Source organism: Hypomesus nipponensis, chromosome 23 (assembly GCF_054491055.1).
Source record: "Hypomesus nipponensis isolate SF chromosome 23, ASM5449105v1, whole genome shotgun sequence".
Classification (NCBI taxonomy): domain Eukaryota; kingdom Metazoa; phylum Chordata; class Actinopteri; order Osmeriformes; family Osmeridae; genus Hypomesus; species Hypomesus nipponensis.
The window spans coordinates 22,672,700-22,693,862 of NC_140383.1; the positions used below are offsets into that span (position 1 = coordinate 22,672,700).

Consider the following 21,163-nt stretch of genomic DNA (forward strand, 5'->3'; position numbering starts at 1 on the left):
TTGTTGTTTCTCCCCTCGGCCAGTATGTGTTTAAGACTGAGCCCTTCACAACCACCACCACCAGAACTGTACACGAGGAGCTGGCTAAAGCCATGACTGCTATTCTCAAGCCTTCAACTGACTTCCTGACTAGCAACAAGCTGCTCAAGGTAACCTGTGCTTTTGTCAGCCGTTCCAGTATGTGTTTTCACAAAACGACGGGTCTAAATGGACTTTCTTTCTTGTTTCTGAAATGCAGTACTCGTGGTATTTCTTCGAAGCCTTAGTGAAGTCCATGGCCCAGTACTTGATAGAGAGTGGGAAAGTGAGGGTAAGTGCGTCACAACGCCTCATCAATCAAGAATCAGTTCAAGCCTTCTGGGTCTCTTTTGCCGAGCTGCAGTGTCATCCTCAGATGGCTAGTGTGCTTTCCTGCCAGAGCCAGAGAGCCAGACTACATACAGAGTGGAGGCTCTTCCTACCAGGAGCCACATGCATATCTTCCAGCTAGCCCCAGCCACAGCCCTAGCCCCAGCCCCAGCCCCAGCCCCAGCCCTAATACTAGCCCCAGCCCCAGCCCTAGCCCTAATGCTAGCCTTAGCCCTAGCCCCAGCCACAGTCCTATTCCTAGCCCTAGCCCTAGCCCTAGCACCAGCCCAAGTCCTAGCCCTAGCCCTAGCCCTAGCCCTAGCCCTAGCCCTAGCCCCAGCCCAGCCCTAATACTAGCCCCAGTCCTAGTCCTAGCCCTAACCCCAGCCACAGTCCTAGCCCTAGCCCCAGCCCTAATACTAGCCCCAGTCCTAGCCCTAGCCCTTGCCCCAGCCCTAATACTAGCCCCAGCCCCAGCCCCAGCCCTAATACTAGCCCCAGTCCTAGCCCTAGCCCTTGCCCCAGCCCTAATACTAGCCCCAGGCCCAGCCCTAGCACCAGCCCTGGCCAGTCTGGTCCGGAAGACTGGAACCATCCTGCATCCCACTGTGCTGTTGTGTGTTCTGCTAAGCTGTGTAACAGGTTGTTGTGTTTGGGACTGTGTTGTTGCTGCGTCGTTCTTGTTCCGTGTGCCTGCAGACCAGTAACAGCCTGTTCTTAACAACCTCCCTAGCTGTCGAGGAACCAGCGCTTCTCTGCGTCCTTCCACCACACGGTGGAGACCCTGGTCAACATGATGATGCCCCACATCACCCAGAAGTACAAGGACAACCTGGACGCCGCCAGGAACGCCAACCACAGCCTGGCTGTCTTCGTCAAGGTGCAACATCTCACATATCTACAGCCCTATCTCAACACCAGAGTATTACAGTCCATGACAACCCTTTACATTAAGGTCCATGTCACTACATCACAATACCTGTAGTAGCAATATTGTAGTTACATAAGAATTGCTACATAATGAAGTGGTATTAAGTGGTATAGGATGTAAAAAAGGGTAATAAGGCACAGTAAGTGTGGGGGGGTAAGGAAAGTGTCAGTTCAGAATCAGAAGGGATTTTATTTGCCATTAATATTTACACAAACAAGGAATTTACTTTGGCGGGGAGGTGCATACATTAAAGATATAGTAATATTGAAACTTAAATATGCGGACTAACCATACAAAAGGAGCAAAGTCTAGCTAATACTAAGGGGGGGGGGGGGGGGGGGTTTAGCTAATACTAAGGGGAATAAAAAATAAAAGATAAAATAAAAGTAGTCATTGAAGGTTGTGTTACCAAACAAGATCATTGTTAACATCCACTTATCCCTGGAAAGCCCAACAATATAATAACTTGTACCTGTAAACCGTAATAATGTGTAACTTTATTATGGATCAATAAACGTCAAGAGATAGCAGTTATTATGTAATTACAATGTTGTTACTATACAGTACTACCATGTAACTATAGTTAATGTAACCTTAATGTAAAGTGTGGCCCATGCCATATTGTGTTACCAATTCAAGGATACTTTAGTAAAGCTGTCTTAAAGCTTTAGCCCTGCACCTACTTGGGCTTTGACCGTTCCCAGGAACTCACAAACATGCACGGACAGACCTACATACACACACACACACACACGATGCGTTACGGACCAAACATTCTAGATGTTTCTGTCCTCCAGCGCTGCTTCACCTTGATGGACCGAGGCTTCGTCTTCAAGCAGATCAACAACTACACCAACTGCTTTGTTCCCGGAGACTCTAAGGTAGCCATGACGAGCACTGCATGCTGGTCAGACTCTAAGGTAGCCATGACGAGCACTGCATGCTGGTCAGACTCTAAGGTAGTCATGACGAGCACTGCATGCTGGTCAGACTCTAAGGTAGCCATGACGAGCACTGCATGCTGGTCAGACTCTAAGGTAGTCATGACGAGCACTGCATGCTGGTCAGACTCTAAGGTAGTCATGACGAGCACTGCATGCTGGTCAGACTCTAAGGTAGTCATGACGAGCACTGCATGCTGGTCAAACACAGCACTCCAGAGGACCCCAGAGGGGGTTCAGAGAGGTCGGCTGCTCACGTTGTTTTGTTTCCTCCGTAGACACTGTTCGAGTTCAAGTTTGAGTTCCTGCGTGTCGTCTGCAACCACGAGCACTACATTCCCCTGAACCTGCCCATGCCTTTTGGGAAGGGGAGAATACAGAGGTTTCAAGGTAAACACTTGTCTGCTTTTTACTCAGGCTGAACCGCTAATGTCAGACACATATCAGTTGGTCAGTGTGGGGTCAAATACAACACAACGGTATTGTATTGAATACTCTGAATCAGAAGACAGATACATAAGACCTCAAGTGTTTAATAAGTCAGTTGTGGTAACTTATAAACATGTGACAGCAGACAGACTGTAGAGTTGATTGTGTCCTTAAAATGTGTTGGCAACACTTTTGGTCCAGGTATTTGTAATAAGCGTTAGTTAATTGGTAATAAGGCCCTTATATTAACATTTTGTTAATAAGACTATAAGTGTGGATAATAGGGTTTGGGTTAGGGTTATCATAAGTTGACAAGCGTTAGTTAATAAGGCCCTTATAAGATGCTTACTAACATTAATAATGTTAATGTGTTAATAACTTACTAAGTTACTAAGGCCTTATCACCTGTCAGCGGACTCTTACAGTTAGTCATTTGGCAGACGCTCTTATGCAGAGCGACTTACAGTAAGTACAGGGACATTCTCCCGAGGCAAATAGGGTAAAGTGTCTTGCCCAAGGACACAACGTCATTTTGCATGGCCGGGACTCGAACCGGCAACCTTCTGATGACTAGCCTGATTCCCAAACCGCTCAGCCACCTGACTCTTACTACAAGCACCTGGATGTGAAGGGCCAGCTGTGTTTTCTGTGTTCCAGTCGTGGTGTGGTGGATAAGAGAGAGCTCACATTGTGTGTTTCCACTGTGTTCCTTGTCTTTAGCTTTACTTTCCCCCAGCGTGGAGTCATATGAGACTCCAGTAGGTAGGTGCAAGGTGTGCTGCCTGCTCGTCCTATCCCTCAATGATGGCCATACTGACCAGGCCCAATAATCCCCTGGAAAACTGGATCTGAATCATTCGGTCAACAGCATCATTGCATATTCCCTCAATGTGGAATGATTTCTCACTTCAATCCATTTCAAAAACCGGGAGGTTCTGTGTGTTTTATGATTTATGTCCGTCTGTGTGGACATGATTGGGTTTCGTGTGGAGCTGTGTGTGTGTGTGTGTGTGTATTTTGCCGTTTTTATAATTCTCCATGGTTTGATTAAACATATTACTAGCAACAGATTTATGTCTCTCATGGCAATTTTCCTCACGTAACGTCAGCTCTCAGACATTTTTCAACTTGCATGTGTGTCAGTTACGGTTTGTAAACACAAAATTCGATCGCCACCATCTCTGAACTCCATGTGCGTCTCACTTGTTATTTAAGTTGACCCTATACGTTATGCAATGTGGAGCTGTCAAAGTTTCTTTGCAGTAATCTGAACTCATGTCAACCACCCTGCTTGCTAACAGAATCATTCACTGCCTGGTCCCTGTCTAACTGATACGACTGTCTCTTACGGCTGTAAGGAATTACTAAGGAATTGATTCTTAATTAAAGAAAATAAATCAACATGATGTGCGATGGGCATAGCTTAGTGGTAGAGCATTTGACTGTGGTCAAGAGATCCCCGATTCAAATCCGCTCACTTGTGGATAAAAGCGTTTACTAAATGAATATGTTGTTTATTTACATAACATTACGTGTTTTACTCAGAAACCCGGATATCTATTCTGGTGTTGGCAGTATACCAGTTTAAATCAGATGTTTATTTATACTGGTGGTGGTTTGATGTTGAATGTTAGCCCTCTCTTAAAATGCTTTTTGGTCATTCTAGTGAATTATAATCAAAATGCCTTATTAGATGAGAAAGAAGCACTTACAAAGAGAGCAGTGAACTGAAAATAGATTAAATGTTCTTATTTGTTTATGGGAACAAGCTACCAGTTAAAGGAAACAAGATTACGACGCACAATTGTTTGGCGGGGAATGTTTTGCTGTGGTTTGTGAGACGTGCTCTGTGTGGTTGAGAAGATGCAGCTCAGCCGCGGCGGCGTGCGAGCGAGCGCAGCTTGTGTTGCTGTCGTGACGACGGCCATCTCCGTCAGGGTTCAGGCCGAGTTGAACTGTATTGGGATGGGAAACGTCTATTTAAGGGTCAAGGCATCGGCTGCTAGCCTCAGTGCTTTTGTGTGGTTGTTTATGTCGGAAAGGTTTGTTGAGGTTGTGGGACTTCCTCCAGCTCCCTCTCTTCTCCGTAGTGGTCCTAATGCCCCTCCCTTTACGCTCCCTCCAGACCTCCAGCTGGACTACTCGCTGACGGACGACTTCTGTAAGAACCACTTCCTGGTCGGCCTCCTGTTGCGGGAGGTGGGCGGAGCCCTCCAGGAGTTCCGGGAGATCCGTCAGATAGCCATCCAGGTTCTGAAGAACCTGATGATCAAGCACACCTTCGACGACCGCTACACCTCCAAGGTACCCCTGAAGTCCCTCCTACCCTCTCTGGGTCCTCACTGGCGTCTCACCTCGACAGCTGGATCTATTTGTGGTGTCTGGGTGATGTATTGTGGTTTATTCAGGTTTTAATAACATGATGCCTTTGCACGATACCAGTACACACAAAGCGAAAGCCACACATGAAGCCTCGCAAAGAGACAGCAGGGGACCATGTACAGTGTTATGTGGCACAGTTGAATGAATAAATTCCCATGACACATGAATTAATAAATAAGTGTTCAACAAAAACAAAGGGAATTCCTATGTCTGGTCTTTAGCAGGTCAAGCAGCAGGCACAGTGTCACGTGTCGTCAAATACCAGAGAAAAAGAGAGGGGAGGAGTCATGGGTCACTGGAGGTCACCTAAGGAAGAGATGCACCTCCGCGCCTCCCCTGTGTTTGGGCACGTTTGATTGGATCGTGGCTGTTCATCAGAGTCGCGTGTGTGTCTGTGTGTTCCAGAGCCAGCAGGCCCGGTTGGCCACCCTCTACCTGCCTCTGTTTGGCCTGCTGCAGGAGAACGTCCAAAGGCTCAACGTCAAGGAGGTCTCCCCCTTCCCCGTCAACCACTCCAACAATGTAAGGCTGCCATCTAGTGGCCCACTGCAGAACCTGCAGCGCGACGTGCGGCTCACTCAGTCGGCTCACATTTCGTGCTCCTGGTTTTGTGTTTGTCGGTTCAGAACGGCCGAGACGACCCGCTCCTGGCCAACGCTCTGATGACGCCGCCCAGGTCCAGCACCATCCTGGACAACAGCCTGCACAAGGACGTGTTCGGGGTCATCTCTGGGACAGGTGAGAGGCCTGATGGGTAATGGACACGGAGGAGGGGGGGCGTTCTACGGTGAGGGGTGAGAAGTGGGAATGTCTGGATGCTAACTGTGTGTGTGTGTGCTGTGTGTGTGTGTGTGTGTGCTGTGTGTGTGCTGTGTGTGTGTGCTGTGTGTGTGTGCTGTGTGTGTGTGTGCTGTGTGTGTGTGCTGTGTGTGTGTGCTGTGTGTGTGCTGTGCGTGCTGTGTGTGTGCGTGCTGTGTGTGTGTGCTCTGTGTGTGTGTGTGTGTGTGCTGTGTGTGTGTGTGTGCTGTGTGTGTGTGTGCTGTGTGTGTGTGTGTGTGCTGTGTGTGCTGTGTGCGTGTGTGTGTGTGTGCGCGTCCCCCAGCCACGCCCCACGCCTCCTCCACCCCCAACATCAGCTCGGTGCGCCACGCCGACTCCAGAGGCTCTCTGATCAGCACCGACTCTGGGAACAGCCTGCCGGAGAAGAGCGCAGACAAGAGCAGCTACCTGGACAAGGTAAGGAGCACTCCTCAGCCAGTCCTGCCCAGCAGTCACGTCCCCACGTGGGACCTGTCCCCACAGGAGTGCTGTCCCCACGTGGGACCTGTCCCCACAGGGGTGCTGTTGTCCACACACAGCCCCGCGACAGAGACAACGTTTGGAGTCGCTGACTCTGTCGGTTGGCGGTGTCACTCGTAGTGTTAGACATTCACCAGCACACACACACGCACGCACGCACACTCCTCGGTGTTAACATGTGCTTGTACCGTTGACTCTCCCTCACCCCCCCATCCGTCCGTCGCGGTGGCAGAAGGAGAAGTTCGCTCGGAGACACTCTGCCACTCTGCAGCGCTTGTTCTCGGAGCCCGAGGAGGGCGTGCTCAGCGCGCGCTCCAAGCGCCTCACCATGGACTTCTCTCTGCTCTCTGTCTCCAGTGGCACAGAGAGCCTCCAGCCGCCCAGCGTTACACTCCAAGTACAGGATGAACCGTTTACCCACTCCGTCCTCCTGAGAGAGAGAGAGAGAGAGAGAGAGAGAGAGAGAGAGAGAGAGAGGGAGAGGGAGAGGGAGAGGGAGAGGGGGAGGGGGAGGGGGAGGGGGAGACTGATAGAGAGAGACTGAGAGGGTGTGTGTGTATGTGTATGAGTGAGGGAATGTGAGATAGCGTGTGTGCGTGCTTGCATGCGTGTGTGTGTGTGTGCGTGCTTGCATGCGTGTGTCGTTGCTCTAGGCCCTCTCTTTGCCCTCACCCTGACCTCTAGGACCCGCTCTCAACACGCTCTCTTCTTCTGGGCTCACGAAGCGCTGTTCCTGTGCTCTGTGACCTCACAAGCAGCATGCGCACCCTCCTTTGTTCCCCTTCCTTCTCCGGCGTGCAGTGCTCCCCTTTTCCTCGCTCAACAGTATCGACCGTAACGTCGATATAGTTGCAATTCGTGTGCCACTCTGTCACCTCTGGTCACGGCTAAACGCAGGTGTGAAGTATCGCAGCATTTATCTCTACGACTGTGACCTCCTTCCACCTCCAGTCATTTCTCTTGTCCGAGACCCCCAAAAGTAGTTTGTGACCGCCCGTGGCGAGGGAAAGGGAGGATGCAGATCAGTGAGTTCTTTGGAAAATCCCATCCAGGTTATTTCTGGAGCCAGACGTCCCCTCAGCTGAAACACCCAGATGTCTGTCGTCGTCTTCAGCTGTGTGTTCCCTCGGGTCAGCCAAGGGGCCCATCTGTCGACAGTCCTCTCTGCAAAGACGTAGCCTCAGTCTTTCCATGAAGTCACTCCTTAGCAGTTTGGCGGTCCAGACCTGCCCACCGCTGGCCAAGGAAGGTGGTCCTGTGCGCTGCCAGCCCCTCGCTGTGGTAGAACCGTGACGTGGTAGAGCTAGAGCTGTTCTAGACCCGCGTCGCTAGCGCTCGCAGCTACGCTAGCGTAACATCTGTTCCAAATCTAGAACCCCTGCTAGGTCCTATCCGCTCCCGGGCCAACCCTGGCTAGCCCCGACTGGACCTGCACCAAGTGCATCGTAACGCACGAACGTAACGTACGGCTAGTGAAAAGCTCCGAGGCATAGCTTGGCATTACACAATCGAGTTATGAACCCTGCTGTAAGAACATACAGTAGCATTGTCAGCCCAAAGGCTTGTTATTAGCAGTTCAAGCGACTGTTATGGATTAGGCCTGCACATGAGCTCTATTTAAGTGAGTTGGTAGAGTCACTCCTGTACTGTGACATCAAGTGGGGGGGGATAGGAGTGTGTAGGAGATAGGAGAGAGCTGTGAGTGTGTGTGCGTGTGTGTGACGCGTGTCTCTGCCCGTCAGAACCAGCCGGCCTCGGCCCTGGGGAGCACGCTGCTGCGCTGTGACAAACTGGAGCAGGCCGAGATCAAGAGTGTCCTCATGTGCTTCCTGCACGTGCTCAAGAGCATGTCTGAGGGTGAGACCCCACTCTGCACACACACACGCTCACACACACACACACTCGCTTACACACACTCAAACACGCTCACACCACACACACACGCTCACACGCACACACTTGCTCACACACACTCAAACACGCTCACACACACACGCTCACACGCACACACTTGCTCACACACACTCAAACACGCTCACACACACATACACAGGATCAGAGTGTTCTCAGTCCACCTGCTTTTCTCGGTCTCACTCTCCTGTCCTCTCCTCAGATGCCCTGTTCACATACTGGAACAAGGCCTCTCCCACTGAGCTTATGGACTTCTTCACTCTCGTAGAGTAAGCCTCATCCACCTCCTGTCCACCTCAGAACCTATCCAGGAATATGCACATTCATACAGGATGTGATGCGTTTTAGGAGGATGTGTTTGAAGGTTGTCGTGGTTGACTCTCCTATGTTCTCTTGCAGACTGTGTCTCCATCAGTTCAGATACATGGGGAAAAGATACATTGCCAGGTAATGTTTTCACAAATATAAAGAACGAATTGAATGCTCATTTTGTGTGAAGGGATGATTACATTTAGTCTTTGATCTGCGTTTAAGTTTTAGGATCGTGGTGATTTTGCTCGCCTAGAGAAACAAGAGGCTTGAAAGTTCGCATTGTTACACACATTTTAAAGAATGCAGAAAGCAGTAACTGAATTGTGTGCCTTCAATGTTTTACACTATCAACGACATCGAGTCCATCACACAACCCATTAGCGACTGACACAATCCTTTTCCTGAAAATACATCTTTCATAAATGCTAATGTAGAGTTAGGTTAGCTGAGTTGTTAACATGTGCTGTCGACTAAAACACTCCCAGACACACAAATCCATACCATAATAACCCCCCTTCAGTGTGATGGCATATGTAGCACGATTATGTTTCCCTTCAGACTGAAGTGCCCACGCACACACACAGACACACACACACACACACAGACAGACACAGACAGACACACACACAAACAGACACACACACACAAACACTTCATCACTCTGTGGTACAGTCTGGCCTGGACACACACACAAACTGCTTTTGGTCTCCACTCTGTCTAACCCAGCAACACTCTCTGTTTCTCTGTTCACTGAAACGCTGGCAAGTTTAAAATAGTCGTATCAAAACATGGCCCCCGCCCTCCCCTGCTTGGGTAAGATGACGGCTGGAGCTAACTCTCCTTAAAAAGCATGTTGGCTTTCTCACCCTTCTGTTACGCCCTCGTTCTAACTCTGCTCAGCACGGGCTTCTGGCCAACACAAGTGTGTCTATCTTTATGTCGTTTGCATGTCTTCTTTATCTGATAAAGCTCTGGCTTTTCCACAAGACTGACCCCCTTACCTGCATGCCAACCTGCATGCCAACCTGCAAGCTTTGACAATCTCCTCACAACTTCAAAATATGATTGTGTCACAAAAAGAACGTGGGGAAAGTGTTTTTCACAGCCAGTGGCATTTCTTTGGACCTGTTTTTGAGTGTTTTCGATTTGTGTCTGTCGTAAAATATTCACTTCCACCCGCCTGGGAGCCAGATCCGTTTCCCCCAAACAAACGATCAAATCCAGAGTCAAAGCAAGACGTCAGTCTGGTTTCCAGGCTGCACCTCGACTATCCGTCATAGATGTGGATGTGCTGTGCGGAACGTTCCATGTGCCCATAGCCTGGCCCGGCACGGCTCGCTTCATTAACCCCTGGCTCTGCTGCTGGTTCCGGGGCCTGCCGTCTAACCCTGTCCCCCTCTGCCCATTAGGAGCCAAGACGGGGCGGGCCCACTGGCCCACGAGCGCAAGTCTCAGACTCTGCCTGTGTCCCGTAACAGGGCGGGGATGATGCATGCCCGCTTACAGCAGCTCAGCAGCCTGGATAACTCATACACTTTTAACCACAGTAAGTGTCCGTAACAGTTACCCCCCTCCCCCAAACGTCTCCATTCAACGTCCTCCATCTCTACCGGTTTAATCTTCACTCCTCCTGCTCTCTTCACCACCACTATCATCATCATCCTCCTCATCGGCGTCGTGTGTGTCAGACCAGGCCCAGAGTCACGCGTTCTAGCGGTCGTTGTTGCTCAGAGTGATGGGTTTTGTCAGTGCAAGAGTGTGGGTGATTCTCTTCACTGCAAAGGCTCTCCTTCCTGACCGCTTTGCGAGTCAATTGTTCACCTGAAGTTCACCTAAAGAGGTGGATATTTAGCGTCAGCCCATGACGTGATTACGTTAACTAAGTGCATTTCTTTGTATTTTCAGTGTAAGAAAGATTTCAAGTATTCTTGGAATATCTGTAGACCATGGTAAGAATGTATCAGGTTGTCAGGCAGCTTGCAGACTTATCAGTTTTCTTGGTTGTATTAAGAGCATGCCATTTTAGAGAATGAGCCTCTTTAAAACCCTCCCATTCTTCTGTCCTGTCCATTTCCTGTTGCCTTTGTAACTCATTTCATTTACATTTCCGAAAGAAATCCTCGTTTACGTGTCCATTTGATTTCAACCCATCTCAATTTTGATTTCCCTCCTTTACAAGCAATGGTTGTGCCTTGATACTAATGACGACCGACGTATGACGTCATGCTTAATCGCCCCCCGCCCCCCCCGAGGCCGTGTCAGAGAATTCTGGGAGTTGTAGTTGTGTGGTGGAAGAGCTACAGCCGTTGTGGTGTCTCCTGTGCAGCCTACAGCCACTCGGACGCTGACGTGCTGAACCAGTCGCTCCTGGAGGCTAACATCGCTACGGAGGTGTGCCTGACCGTGCTGGATACCCTGAGCATCTTCATCATGGGCTTCAAGGTACTGGAGCGACTCCGGCCCTGACCGTGGGTCACCTCCTTCCTGTCAGCGTCTGGAACAAGCTGTGTGATTTCTATTTTGTGGTTTATTTCCTTGAATAATTGCTGCCCACTTTGCTCCTAAATAGACGGGTGTTGGTTTGGGGATGGATACATGCAAAGTGTAGATTGTTTATTGAACTACACGTTCTTGCTCTTAAGTATGCGCGCTCCGTTTTTTTCCGTGCCCTGTGCCTCGGCCGCCTATCAGACCCAGCTGTGTTCCGACCACGGCCACAACCCGCTGATGAAGAAGGTGTTCGAGGTGCACCTCTGCTTCCTGCAGATCAACCAATCGGAGACGGCCCTCAAGCAGGTCTTCACCTCGCTGCGCACCTTCATCTACAAAGTAAGGCCGTCCGCGGCGCCATCGCCCCCCTCTCTCGTTTCTCCCGCGTTGACGCTGCGAGCATCTCTCACCCCCTCGCCGCGCCTGTGTCCTCGCTCAGTTCCCCTGCACGTTCTTCGAGGGCCGCGCCGACATGTGCGCCGCCTTCTGCTACGAGGTCCTCAAGTGCTGCAACTCCAAGCTCAGCTCCATCCGCAGCGACGCCGCCCACCTGCTCTACTTCCTGATGAAGAGCAACTTTGACTACACGGGACGCAAGTCCTTCGTACGCACGCACCTACAGGTGAGGTTGCGGCCCCTCCTCCTTGCACGCGTTGGGACTTCCTCCCGGCTACTTCCTGTTTCTTGTTCCTGATGGCCTTACTGGATTTCTCTGCCAGTTCCTGGTTGTCGTCGGCTGAAAGGGTCGGTGTTGGAGCGAAGGGTGATCTGGTCTTTTCCACACAGGTGGTCATCGCTGTCAGCCAACTGATCGCTGACGTCATCGGGATCGGAGGAACGCGTTTCCAACAGTCCCTGTCCATCATCAACAACTGTGCCAACAGTGACAAAACCATCAAGGTGACGGACCATACAACATCCCCAAAACAGCAAACTCGCTTTATGAATTCTAGTGAGCACCGAGCTATTTCATGGACGTTAAATAATCAACAAAATACAATTCCAATATTCTTTTTCTTCTCCAGAACACAGCATTCCCGTCTGATGTGAAGGACCTGACTAAGCGCATCCGGACGGTTCTGATGGCCACAGCACAGATGAAGGAACACGAACGAGACCCGGAGATGCTGGTGGACCTGCAGTACAGCCTGGCCAAGTCCTACGCCAGCACGCCCGAGCTACGCAAGACCTGGCTGGACAGCATGGCCCGCATTCACGTGAAGAATGGAGACCTGTCTGAGGTCTGGGTTCAGATCAGTTCTGGGTCTGGGTCTGGGGCTAGGTCCTGGTCCGGTCTTAGTCTGGGTCTGAGTTTGGGTCTGTCTGGTTCCTCCATATTGTAACTGATCCAGCATTCTGATGTGTCCTTCTCCTTCCAGGCGGCCATGTGCTACGTCCACGTAGCAGCGCTGGTGGCAGAGTACCTGAGGAGAAAAGGTGCGTTCGCTTCCTTCAGCAGCGGAAGCACAGCTGTTGCTGTTCGTTGCCACTCGATGGTGCCATTTTTTTCTTTGTCAGGAAATACTTCTTTTTAGTTTTTAAGTCAGGAGAACTCTTTTTTGGTATCAAATGATCAACAGATTTCTCGTCACTCGTTTAGCCGTGTCTGTTGTTCTCATCGGTAGAAGCCGGAAGGTTATCCATCTCATGACATGCCAGACCAAGTCCCCAACAGGACACATCATTAGTACAGGAGTAGATAGTAAACTGTTCCAGTACATATTTACTTATCCATCTAGTGCAGTGGGTATAGGTCATCTGTGAGTGAATGGATTAATACTATAAACACTATAGTATATATAAATATGATTGTATTGTTATTATTATGCTTTAGTGAATGTATATAATTATTATAGAATGCAAAATGAATGGAGAATGTACTGTACACTGTATGTGTGTAAATATTTGAGGGGTATTTCTTATGGAAGGTGATACCGGAGAAAAATGACCATCCTAGATGGACAATAAAGTTGGATTGTGTTCTGCGCTCTGCTGTTCATGCGTGTCGTCATGCGCTGGTCGTGTCTCCGCTGCAGGCATGTTCAAGCAGGGCTGCTCCGCCTTCCGCGTGGTCACGCCCAACATCGACGAGGAGGTGTCCATGATGGAGGACGTGGGCATGCAGGACGTCCACTTCAACGAGGTGAGAGGTCGTCAGGCGGGTCGTCAGGCGGGTCGTCAGGCGGGTCGTCAGGCGGGTCGTCAGGCGGGTCGTCAGGCGGGTCGTCAGGCAGGCAGGTCGTCAGGCGGGTCGTCAGGCAGGTCGTCAGGCGGGTCGTCAGGCGGGTCGTCAGGCGGGTCGTCAGGCGGGTCGTCAGGCGGGTCGTCAGGCGGGTCGTCAGGCAGGTCGTCAGGCGGGTCGTCAGGCAGGCAGGTCGTCAGGCGGGTCGTCAGGCGGGTCGTCAGGCGGGTCGTCAGGCGGGTCGTCAGGCGGGTCGTCAGGCAGGCAGGTCGTCAGGCGGGTCGTCAGGCAGGCGGGTCGTCAGGCAGGTCGTCAGGCGGGTCGTCAGGCGGGTCGTCAGGCGGGTCGTCAGGCAGGTCGTCAGGCGGGTCGTCAGGCAGGTCGTCAGGCGGGTCGTCAGGCAGGCGGGTCGTCAGGCGGGTCGTCAGGCATCAGGAGCCAACTACCATCCCAGACAAGCTGAGGAGGGCGGTTAATCATTCAGCTAACAACCTGTGTTGCTTCAGGCCATGAGAGTTAACGGAACAGGAGGGAAGACATGACACATGTTATGTCTGTGCGACTTGAGGCTGTTTTGGATGAACGACTGGATCTGGTTTGGTTGGCATGGGGACTGTGTGTGTGTCTTATCTGAGGTTACTCCTCCATATCTCAGCTGATCTTCTGCACTCGTGCCGCTGGGTTCTGGAGTTTGCACTTTCCAGCTGATAACTAGCGAGCTGCATTAAAGCTCTTATCAAAGGATCTCCTGTGTTCCAGTCTGTCAAATAACAGGCTTTATGAACAATAAAAAAGCAATTGGCACGTGTTAAATGGCATGCAATCAATGTCATATCGTGTAATAGTGTGTATATTATTCATGTCCGGCGTGCATTATTCATGGGTTGCATGCTTATTAACTGTGACCGTGTGAGGTCTCAGGTAGCTCATGTGTTGAGCTGGATCACGTAGAAGGCTTTGGCTCTCCAGCCTTTACATACATACTGTATGACACATCACACAGAACAGAAATGACCCATCCTGCTCTCTCTGCATCACCTGTTGGTCTGTTCACCCCTCGTCTCTCATACAACTATGATCTATTTTGTCCCTCTCTCTCCCTCCCTCTCTCCCTCTCCCTATATCTCTCTCCCTCTCTCTTTCCCTCTCCCTATATCTCTCTCGCTCTCTCCCTATATCTCTCTCCCTATATCTCTCTCCCTCTCTCTCTCCCTCTCCCTATATCTCTCTCGCTCTCTCCCTATATCTCTCTCCCTATATCTCTCTCCCTCTCTCTTTCCCTCTCCCTATATCTCTCTCGCTCTCTCCCTATATCTCTCTCCCTATATCTCTCTCCCTCTCTCTCCTGTGTGCAGGACGTCCTGATGGAGCTGCTGGAGGAGTGTGCTGACGGCCTGTGGAAGGCCGAGCGCTATGAGCTCATCTCTGACGTCTACAAGCTCATCATCCCCATCTACGAGAAGCGCCGAGACTTCCAGGTAGAGCCGCGTCACGTCCCTCCTTCCTGTCTCACACACCTCCTTCCTGTCTCACACCCCTCCTTCCTGTCTCACATCCCTCCTTCCTGTCTCACATCCCTCCTTCCTGTCTCACATCCCTCCTTCCTGTCTCACACCCCTCCTCCCTGTCTCACACCCCTCCTTCCTGTCTCACACCCCTCCTCCCTGTCTCACACCTCTCCTTCCTGTCTCACAGCCCTCCTTCCTGTCTCAAACACCTCCTTCCTGTCTCACACCCCTCCTTCCTGTCTCACACCCCTCCTCCCTGTCTCACACCCCTCCTTCCTGTCTCACACCCCTCCTCCCTGTCTCACACCCCTCCTTCCTGTCTCACAGCCCTCCTTCCTGTCTCAAACACCTCCTTCCTGTCTCACACCCCTCCTTCCTGTCTCACACCCCTCCTCCCTGTCTCACACCCCTTCTTCCTGTCTCACACCCCTCCTCCCTGTCTCACACCCCTTCTTCCTGTCTCACACCCCTCCTTCCTGTCTCACACCCCTCCTTCCTGTCTCACACCCCTCCTTCCTGTCTCAAACACCTCCTTCCTGTCTCACACCCCTCCTCCCTGTCTCACACCCCTCCTCCCTGTCTCACTCAGACGACACGGGCCTTAGATGGAGTCCTGCCTCTGGGGTCAGTGTGATCCTGATGTGTGTTCCCTCCTCAGAAACTGGCTCACCTGTATGACACTCTGCATCGGGCCTACAGCAAGGTGACCGAGGTCATGCACACGGGCAAGAGGCTCCTGGGAACCTACTTCAGAGTAGCCTTCTTTGGCCAGGTAGGCTGAAGCCTGTTTGGGTTGGGTTCTGTAGGCTAATGCAATCAGACATCATATTGGTAATGACTACTGCACCAGAAGCTGTTTTAATGATTACCACCGCAGACATGATTTGGTTCATCTATTTAATGATGTAATACATTCTTCTAAAAAGTATTAATACGTTTGAAGAGCCAATGTTCATTTACATGTTTGGAAATAGCTACTTGGGTTCTTTGCTAACCTAATCAGCCTGTATATTGTAAATGAAATAACCCTTTGATTTGAGCATGGGAACTGCTGGCCGTATTTGTGTTGTTAAAGGCATGACCACGTCATGTGGCCTTTGATTATCCACGCTAATACTTGTTTCTGTTTTTATCCTCTTTGAAGGCAGCGGTAAGTTCTGCAGTGTAGCCCTGCTAACTAAGCCTGTGTGGTGTGCTTCTGTAATCCATGACGTTTCTCAGTCATAGTTCCACTGCTTCCAGCTGTTAGCAATACCATAACCACATCAGACCCCTCTCACACAGTGTGGCATGCCACTGACCCAGCACTGTAACATACTGAACTGAGTGTCTTCGATCCGGATGTAGAGTCGTGTCACTCCCGACACGCTCTCTGTCTCTGTTTGTTGTTTTTGAAGTTCTTTGTTTTTCTCGGTGTGTTGACTTTAACAGTGTGCTGTGATAACGTTTAATAACATTCACAGAACCACGCCGTCTGGCATGGGGGTTTCCTTGTCTGTGTGGTGCCAAACCATGCACACCTGGTTTGTAGATTGGCTGTTTGGATAGTCACTGAATAATGTTGATTTTGTTGCTCTCTCTGCCGTTGGTCTACAACCTTGTAGCAGTACCAGTTCACTGACTCTGAGACTGAGGTAAATCCAAAACCAGACGCAGCTGTGAGTTTAGCTCAAGGGATTGTGACTTTGTTAGAGCAGTGAAATTGACACTAGTACCCATAGATCTGGTCCTAGAGCAGCTGGCATCCTGCTGTGCAGTTTGGTGTGTGTGTGTCTGTGTGTGTCTGTGTGTGTCTGTGTGTGTGTCTGTGTGTGTGTCTCTGTGTGTGTGTCTCTGTGTGTGTGTCTGTGTGTGTGTCTGTGTGTGTCTCTGTGTGTGTCTCTGTGTGTGTGTCTCTGTGTGTGTGTCTGTGTGTGTCTGTGTGTGTGTCTGTGTGTGTCTCTGTGTGTGTCTCTGTGTGTGTGTCTCTGTGTGTGTGTCTGTGTGTGTGTCTGTGTGTGTCTCTGTGTGTGTCTCTGTGTGTGTGTCTGTGTGTGTGTGTCTGTGTGTGTGTCTGTGTGTGTGTCTGTGTGTGTGTCTGTGTGTGTCTCTGTGTGTGTCTCTGTGTGTGTGTCTGTGTGTGTGTCTGTGTGTGTCTCTGTGTGTGTCTCTGTGTGTGTGTCTGTGTGTGTGTCTGTGTGTGTGTGTGTGTGTCTCTGTGTGTCTGTGTGTGTGTCTGTGTGTGTGTCTGTGCTTTGACAGCCCTCAGGATGGCAGGGTGTATTCATAGATGTTGTTGTCATCTTCAACCTCATGATCGCATCTGAATCTATGTTTTGAAATCATCTTATTTCGCCAGACGCATTGTCAGAATGGCTCAGTGATCCGTATCTCATTGTTGCTGTTCATACTGCTTTTGATGTCATATTTTCAGATGGCCTTTGCTGTGATTTAAAATATTTGATAATGGTTGCCATTTCTGTCAGAGTATATGTAACTAACAGTAGATGTCACGGCTTATGTTTCCCTCAGGGGTTCTTTGAAGATGAAGATGGAAAGGAGTACATTTATAAAGAGCCCAAGTTCACCCCTCTGTCGGAGATCTCCCAGAGACTCCTCAAGCTGTACTCTGACAAGTTTGGTCAGGAGAATGTGAAGATGATTCAGGACTCTGGGAGGGTACGAGTCGCTCCTTCACATCAGCCTGCCAGTTAAAAACAAATTCATTTAGCAGATTTTTTATCCCAAAACAAAGTACAGGGGGAGATTTGTTCCTGCAACCTCAATTGCTCTACCACAGAGCAATAGCTATCCCTTATTAGATTATCATGCAGTATGAATGTTTCTACTTTTTGGTCAAAACCCGTTTTTCTGCTAAGTTGATTGCCTTGTTGATCCTCTACAGATCAACCCCAAAGACCTGGACTCCAAGTACGCCTACATCCAGGTGACCCACGTCACACCCTACCTGGAGGACAAGGAGCTGGTGGACAGGAAGACCGACTTCGAGAAGAGCCACAACATCCGACGCTTCGTGTTCGAGATGCCCTTCACCGTGTCGGGGAAGAAGCAGGGAGGCGTGGAGGAGCAGTGCAAACGCAGAACCATTCTCACCAGTAGGTCCAGTTCCGTGTAGATAACAGGACCATCCTCACCAGTAGGTCCAGTTCCGTGTAGATAACAGGACCATCCTCACCAGTAATTCTAGTTCCCTGTAGATAACAGGACCATCCTCACCAGTAATTTTAGTTCCCTGTAGATAACAGGACCATCCTCACCAGTAGGTCTAGTTCCCTGTAGATAACAACACCATCCTCACCAGTAATTCTAGTTCCCTGTAGATAACAGGACCATCCTCACCAGTAAGTCTAGTTCTGTGTGGATAACAGGACCGTCCTCACCAGTAGGCCCTCTTGTTTAATCACATTCTTACACACTCGCACAGACTCTTTCCAGGCAGTGTAATAACGACTGGTTTGAACATCAATATTCATTGGTGTGGCTCTGTGTTATCTGTCAGTGTTGTAATTATTACCTTCTTAGTTTTCTCAATATCTTTATTGACTTCTACGCAGCTGGGATAGCCGCCATACTTACATACTGGAAAGATCACAACTACAACCAGGAATATTGATGTTCAACCAGTCAACATTGAATTTCTCACAAAGACTCTGTTGAACAGCATGAGAACATGATTAGATAAGGGGTATGTCAGCTCTTTCTCAAGGACCCTGTCTAATCCTAATCGGCCCTGTTTTATTCCTTTATGATACAAAAGATCTTAAAGTTCAACCTTTATCTCTTTATCTTCATTACCTGATCATTTGTTACCTCAGAGGCCTTCAGGCTATGAGTGTGCATATTGGGCACCGTAAAACACAACACAAGTGACAAGGATCGCAAGGTGTTTACCGTTCTCTGTCTCTGCCTTTCCCCCCCCCCCCCCATCTCTTTTATCTCCTTCTCAATCTCTTTCTATTTGATCTCTTCTGTTTACCATTCTCTCCCTTCTTTCTCAATCTCAATCTCCCTTGTCTCTCCATCTCTACCATTCACCATGGTCTCTCGTCTCTCTCCTCTCTTCTTTTTCCTTCTCAATCCTCTCTCTATTCACTCCATCTCTCCCGTTAACCATTTTCTCCCTTCTCTCGTCTTTCTCATTTTCGATCTCTCTGTATTTTCTCTCTCTCTCTCTCTCTCTCTCTCTCTCTCTCTCTCTCTCTCTCTCTCTCTCTCTCTCTCTCTCTCTCTCTCTCTCTCTCTCTCTCTCTCTCTTTCTTTCTCTCTCTCTCTCTCAGCCACGCACTGTTTTCCCTACGTGAAGAAGAGGATAGCCGTGATGTACCAGCACCACACAGACCTGAACCCCATCGAGGTGGCCATCGACGAGATGAGCAAGAAGGTGGGGGAGCTGCGTCTGCTGTGCTCCACCAGCGACGTGGACATGATCCGTCTGCAGCTTAAACTGCAGGGCAGCATCAGTGTCCAGGTACACACACACACACCTGTACGCACACACACACCTGTACACACACACACATCAGACATCTGGGTGTAACCTGATCTCCTCTCTCAGGTGAACGCTGGTCCTCTGGCCTACGCCAGAGCCTTTTTAGACGATGCCAGCACCAAAAAGTATCCAGACAACAAGGTTAAGCAGCTGAAAGAGGTCTTCAGGTCAGTACTGTGTGTGTGTGCGTGTGAGTGAGTGAGCGTATTCCAAATCTTTCTCTAGGTGACTGTGATAGCATGATGCTAACAGTATGATGCAGCATGATAGCATGATGCTAACACAATGCCGTGTGTTCTCTGAGCAGGCAGTTTGTGGAGGCCTGTGGCCACGGTCTGGGCATCAACGAGCGCCTGATCAAGGAGGACCAGCAGGAGTATCAGGATGAGATGAAGGCCAACTACAGAGACCTGGCCAGAGAGCTGTCCGCCATCATGCACGAACCAGTAAGAAGAAGCTAGCAAAGCAGCTAGCTAGCTACAGCATGCCACAACTACACTTTAACCTTGTGTCTGTCAGAGACATGTTTCGGTTTGTGATGCTCGTCGGAAGGACTGTTTTTGTCATCTTTGATAACTTGTTTTTCTCATGTTTTCTGCTTTGTGCTGCCATGAGCAGATCGGATGGTAAAACTTCTTTATCATAACCTCACAATGAGTGCTGATCCTTTTAGTCTCGTCTAGTCTAGTCTGTCTTTTAACATAGCCTTTCTCTGTTACTCCCACTCCTCTCCCTCCTCCCTCTCCCCCTCCCTCAATGCCACTCTCCCTCCCTCCCCCCGCCTCCCTCCCTCCCCCCCTCTCCCTCCCTCCCTCCTCCCTCCTCCACCTCTCCCTCCATCCCTCCCCCCCTCCCTCCCTCCCCCTCTCCCCTCTCCCTCCCTCCCTCCCTCCCTCTTCCCCCCTCCCTCCTCCACCTCCCCCTCTCCCCCTCCCTCCTCGCCCTCCCCCCTCCCTCCTCCCCCTCTCCTTCCTCCCTCCTCTCCCCTCTCCCTCCCTCCCTCCTCCTTCCCCCCTCCCTCCCTCCCTCCCTCTTCCCCCCTCCCTCCCTCTTCCCCCCTCCCTCCTCCACCTCCCCCTTCCCTCCTCTCCCTCTCCCTCTCCCTCCTCCCCCCTCCCTCCCTCCTCCCTCCCTCCCCCCTCTCCATCCAGATCTGTCCAGTGGAAGATGGCATGAAGAGCGTGCTCCCCGACTCGCTGCACATCTTCAACGCCATCAGCGGCACGCCGAGCAGCACCGCCATCCAGGGCGTCCCCAGCTCCTCCTCCGTGGCCTGACCCTGGTCCCCAACGCCCCCATCTCTCCCCCACACGCGCGCATGCCCACCAGCATGCCCTGCCGACTGCGCACACCTCCTCGCTGTTCTCCCCAACAAACAACTCAGCTCAGACAGACTGACGCGGGGGCGGATGTGAGAGGCTAAACTGGGGTGGCTTTAAGCTCTGGGATGCCAAAGACCTGTGTTTTTATCTTGTCTCACCGTTGGGCACAGTACAGTGACACTCTACCGTGGATGTGACCGGTGCCCGTCACCCAGGAGATGCATAGGAGCCTGGGGAGGGAGGGAGGGAGGGAGGGAGGGAGGGAGGGAGGGAGGGAGGGAGGGAGGGAGGGAGGGAGGGAGGGAGGGAGGGAGGGAGGGAGGGAGGGAGGGAGGGAGGGAGGGAGGGAGGGAGGGAGGGAGGGAGGGAGGGAGGGAGGGAGGGAGGGAGGGAGGGAGGGAGGGAGGGAGGGAGGGAGGGAGGGAGGGAGTCTATGAAGAGCAGACATACTGTATGAGGCATTAGCATGGAGGCTTCTTCCCTGCCCGGGGCCCACCCACCTGCTCCCTGCCCGGGGTAGTTGTGAGGTAGCGGGGTCGTTCCGTACTGTTTCCTGTGGAGACGTCCCTCCAGGGACCCTTAAGCAACACACACGTGCATGTCATTATCCCCTGTCAGC

General features: G+C 50.9%; 1 protein-coding gene across 7 annotated transcripts in view; it reads left to right on the forward strand.

The window, feature by feature from the left end:
* The window catches only part of LOC146234939 (dedicator of cytokinesis protein 9), an 84,400-nt gene extending 63,615 nt beyond the window's left edge, over positions 1-20,785 (forward strand). For 4 of the 7 annotated variants that reach the window (XM_084689004.1, XM_084689005.1, XM_084689007.1 and 1 more), the window contains exons 26-53: positions 24-149; positions 239-310; positions 1,082-1,228; positions 2,077-2,160; positions 2,499-2,610; positions 4,775-4,953; positions 5,437-5,553; positions 5,658-5,769; positions 6,134-6,267; positions 8,073-8,187; positions 8,444-8,510; positions 8,641-8,688; positions 9,963-10,099; positions 10,880-10,995; positions 11,245-11,382; positions 11,483-11,665; positions 11,830-11,943; positions 12,069-12,284; positions 12,423-12,480; positions 13,080-13,186; positions 14,581-14,703; positions 15,392-15,505; positions 17,245-17,391; positions 17,618-17,828; positions 19,011-19,201; positions 19,289-19,389; positions 19,530-19,668; positions 20,374-20,785. In XM_084689004.1, coding sequence (XP_084545130.1) covers positions 24-149; positions 239-310; positions 1,082-1,228; positions 2,077-2,160; positions 2,499-2,610; positions 4,775-4,953; positions 5,437-5,553; positions 5,658-5,769; positions 6,134-6,267; positions 8,073-8,187; positions 8,444-8,510; positions 8,641-8,688; positions 9,963-10,099; positions 10,880-10,995; positions 11,245-11,382; positions 11,483-11,665; positions 11,830-11,943; positions 12,069-12,284; positions 12,423-12,480; positions 13,080-13,186; positions 14,581-14,703; positions 15,392-15,505; positions 17,245-17,391; positions 17,618-17,828; positions 19,011-19,201; positions 19,289-19,389; positions 19,530-19,668; positions 20,374-20,499 — 3,534 coding nt within the window. In that variant the 3' untranslated portion in view covers positions 20,500-20,785. Of the gene's footprint in view, positions 1-23; positions 150-238; positions 311-1,081; positions 1,229-2,076; positions 2,161-2,498; positions 2,611-4,774; positions 4,954-5,436; positions 5,554-5,657; positions 5,770-6,133; positions 6,268-8,072; positions 8,188-8,443; positions 8,511-8,640; positions 8,689-9,962; positions 10,100-10,879; positions 10,996-11,244; positions 11,383-11,482; positions 11,666-11,829; positions 11,944-12,068; positions 12,285-12,422; positions 12,481-13,079; positions 13,187-14,580; positions 14,704-15,391; positions 15,506-16,337; positions 16,368-17,244; positions 17,392-17,617; positions 17,829-19,010; positions 19,202-19,288; positions 19,390-19,529; positions 19,669-20,373 lie in introns of all 7 variants that reach the window. The other 3 variants (XM_084689001.1, XM_084689003.1, XM_084689002.1) reach the window with 1 other exon arrangement.
* The last annotated feature ends 378 nt before the right edge of the window (positions 20,786-21,163 follow it).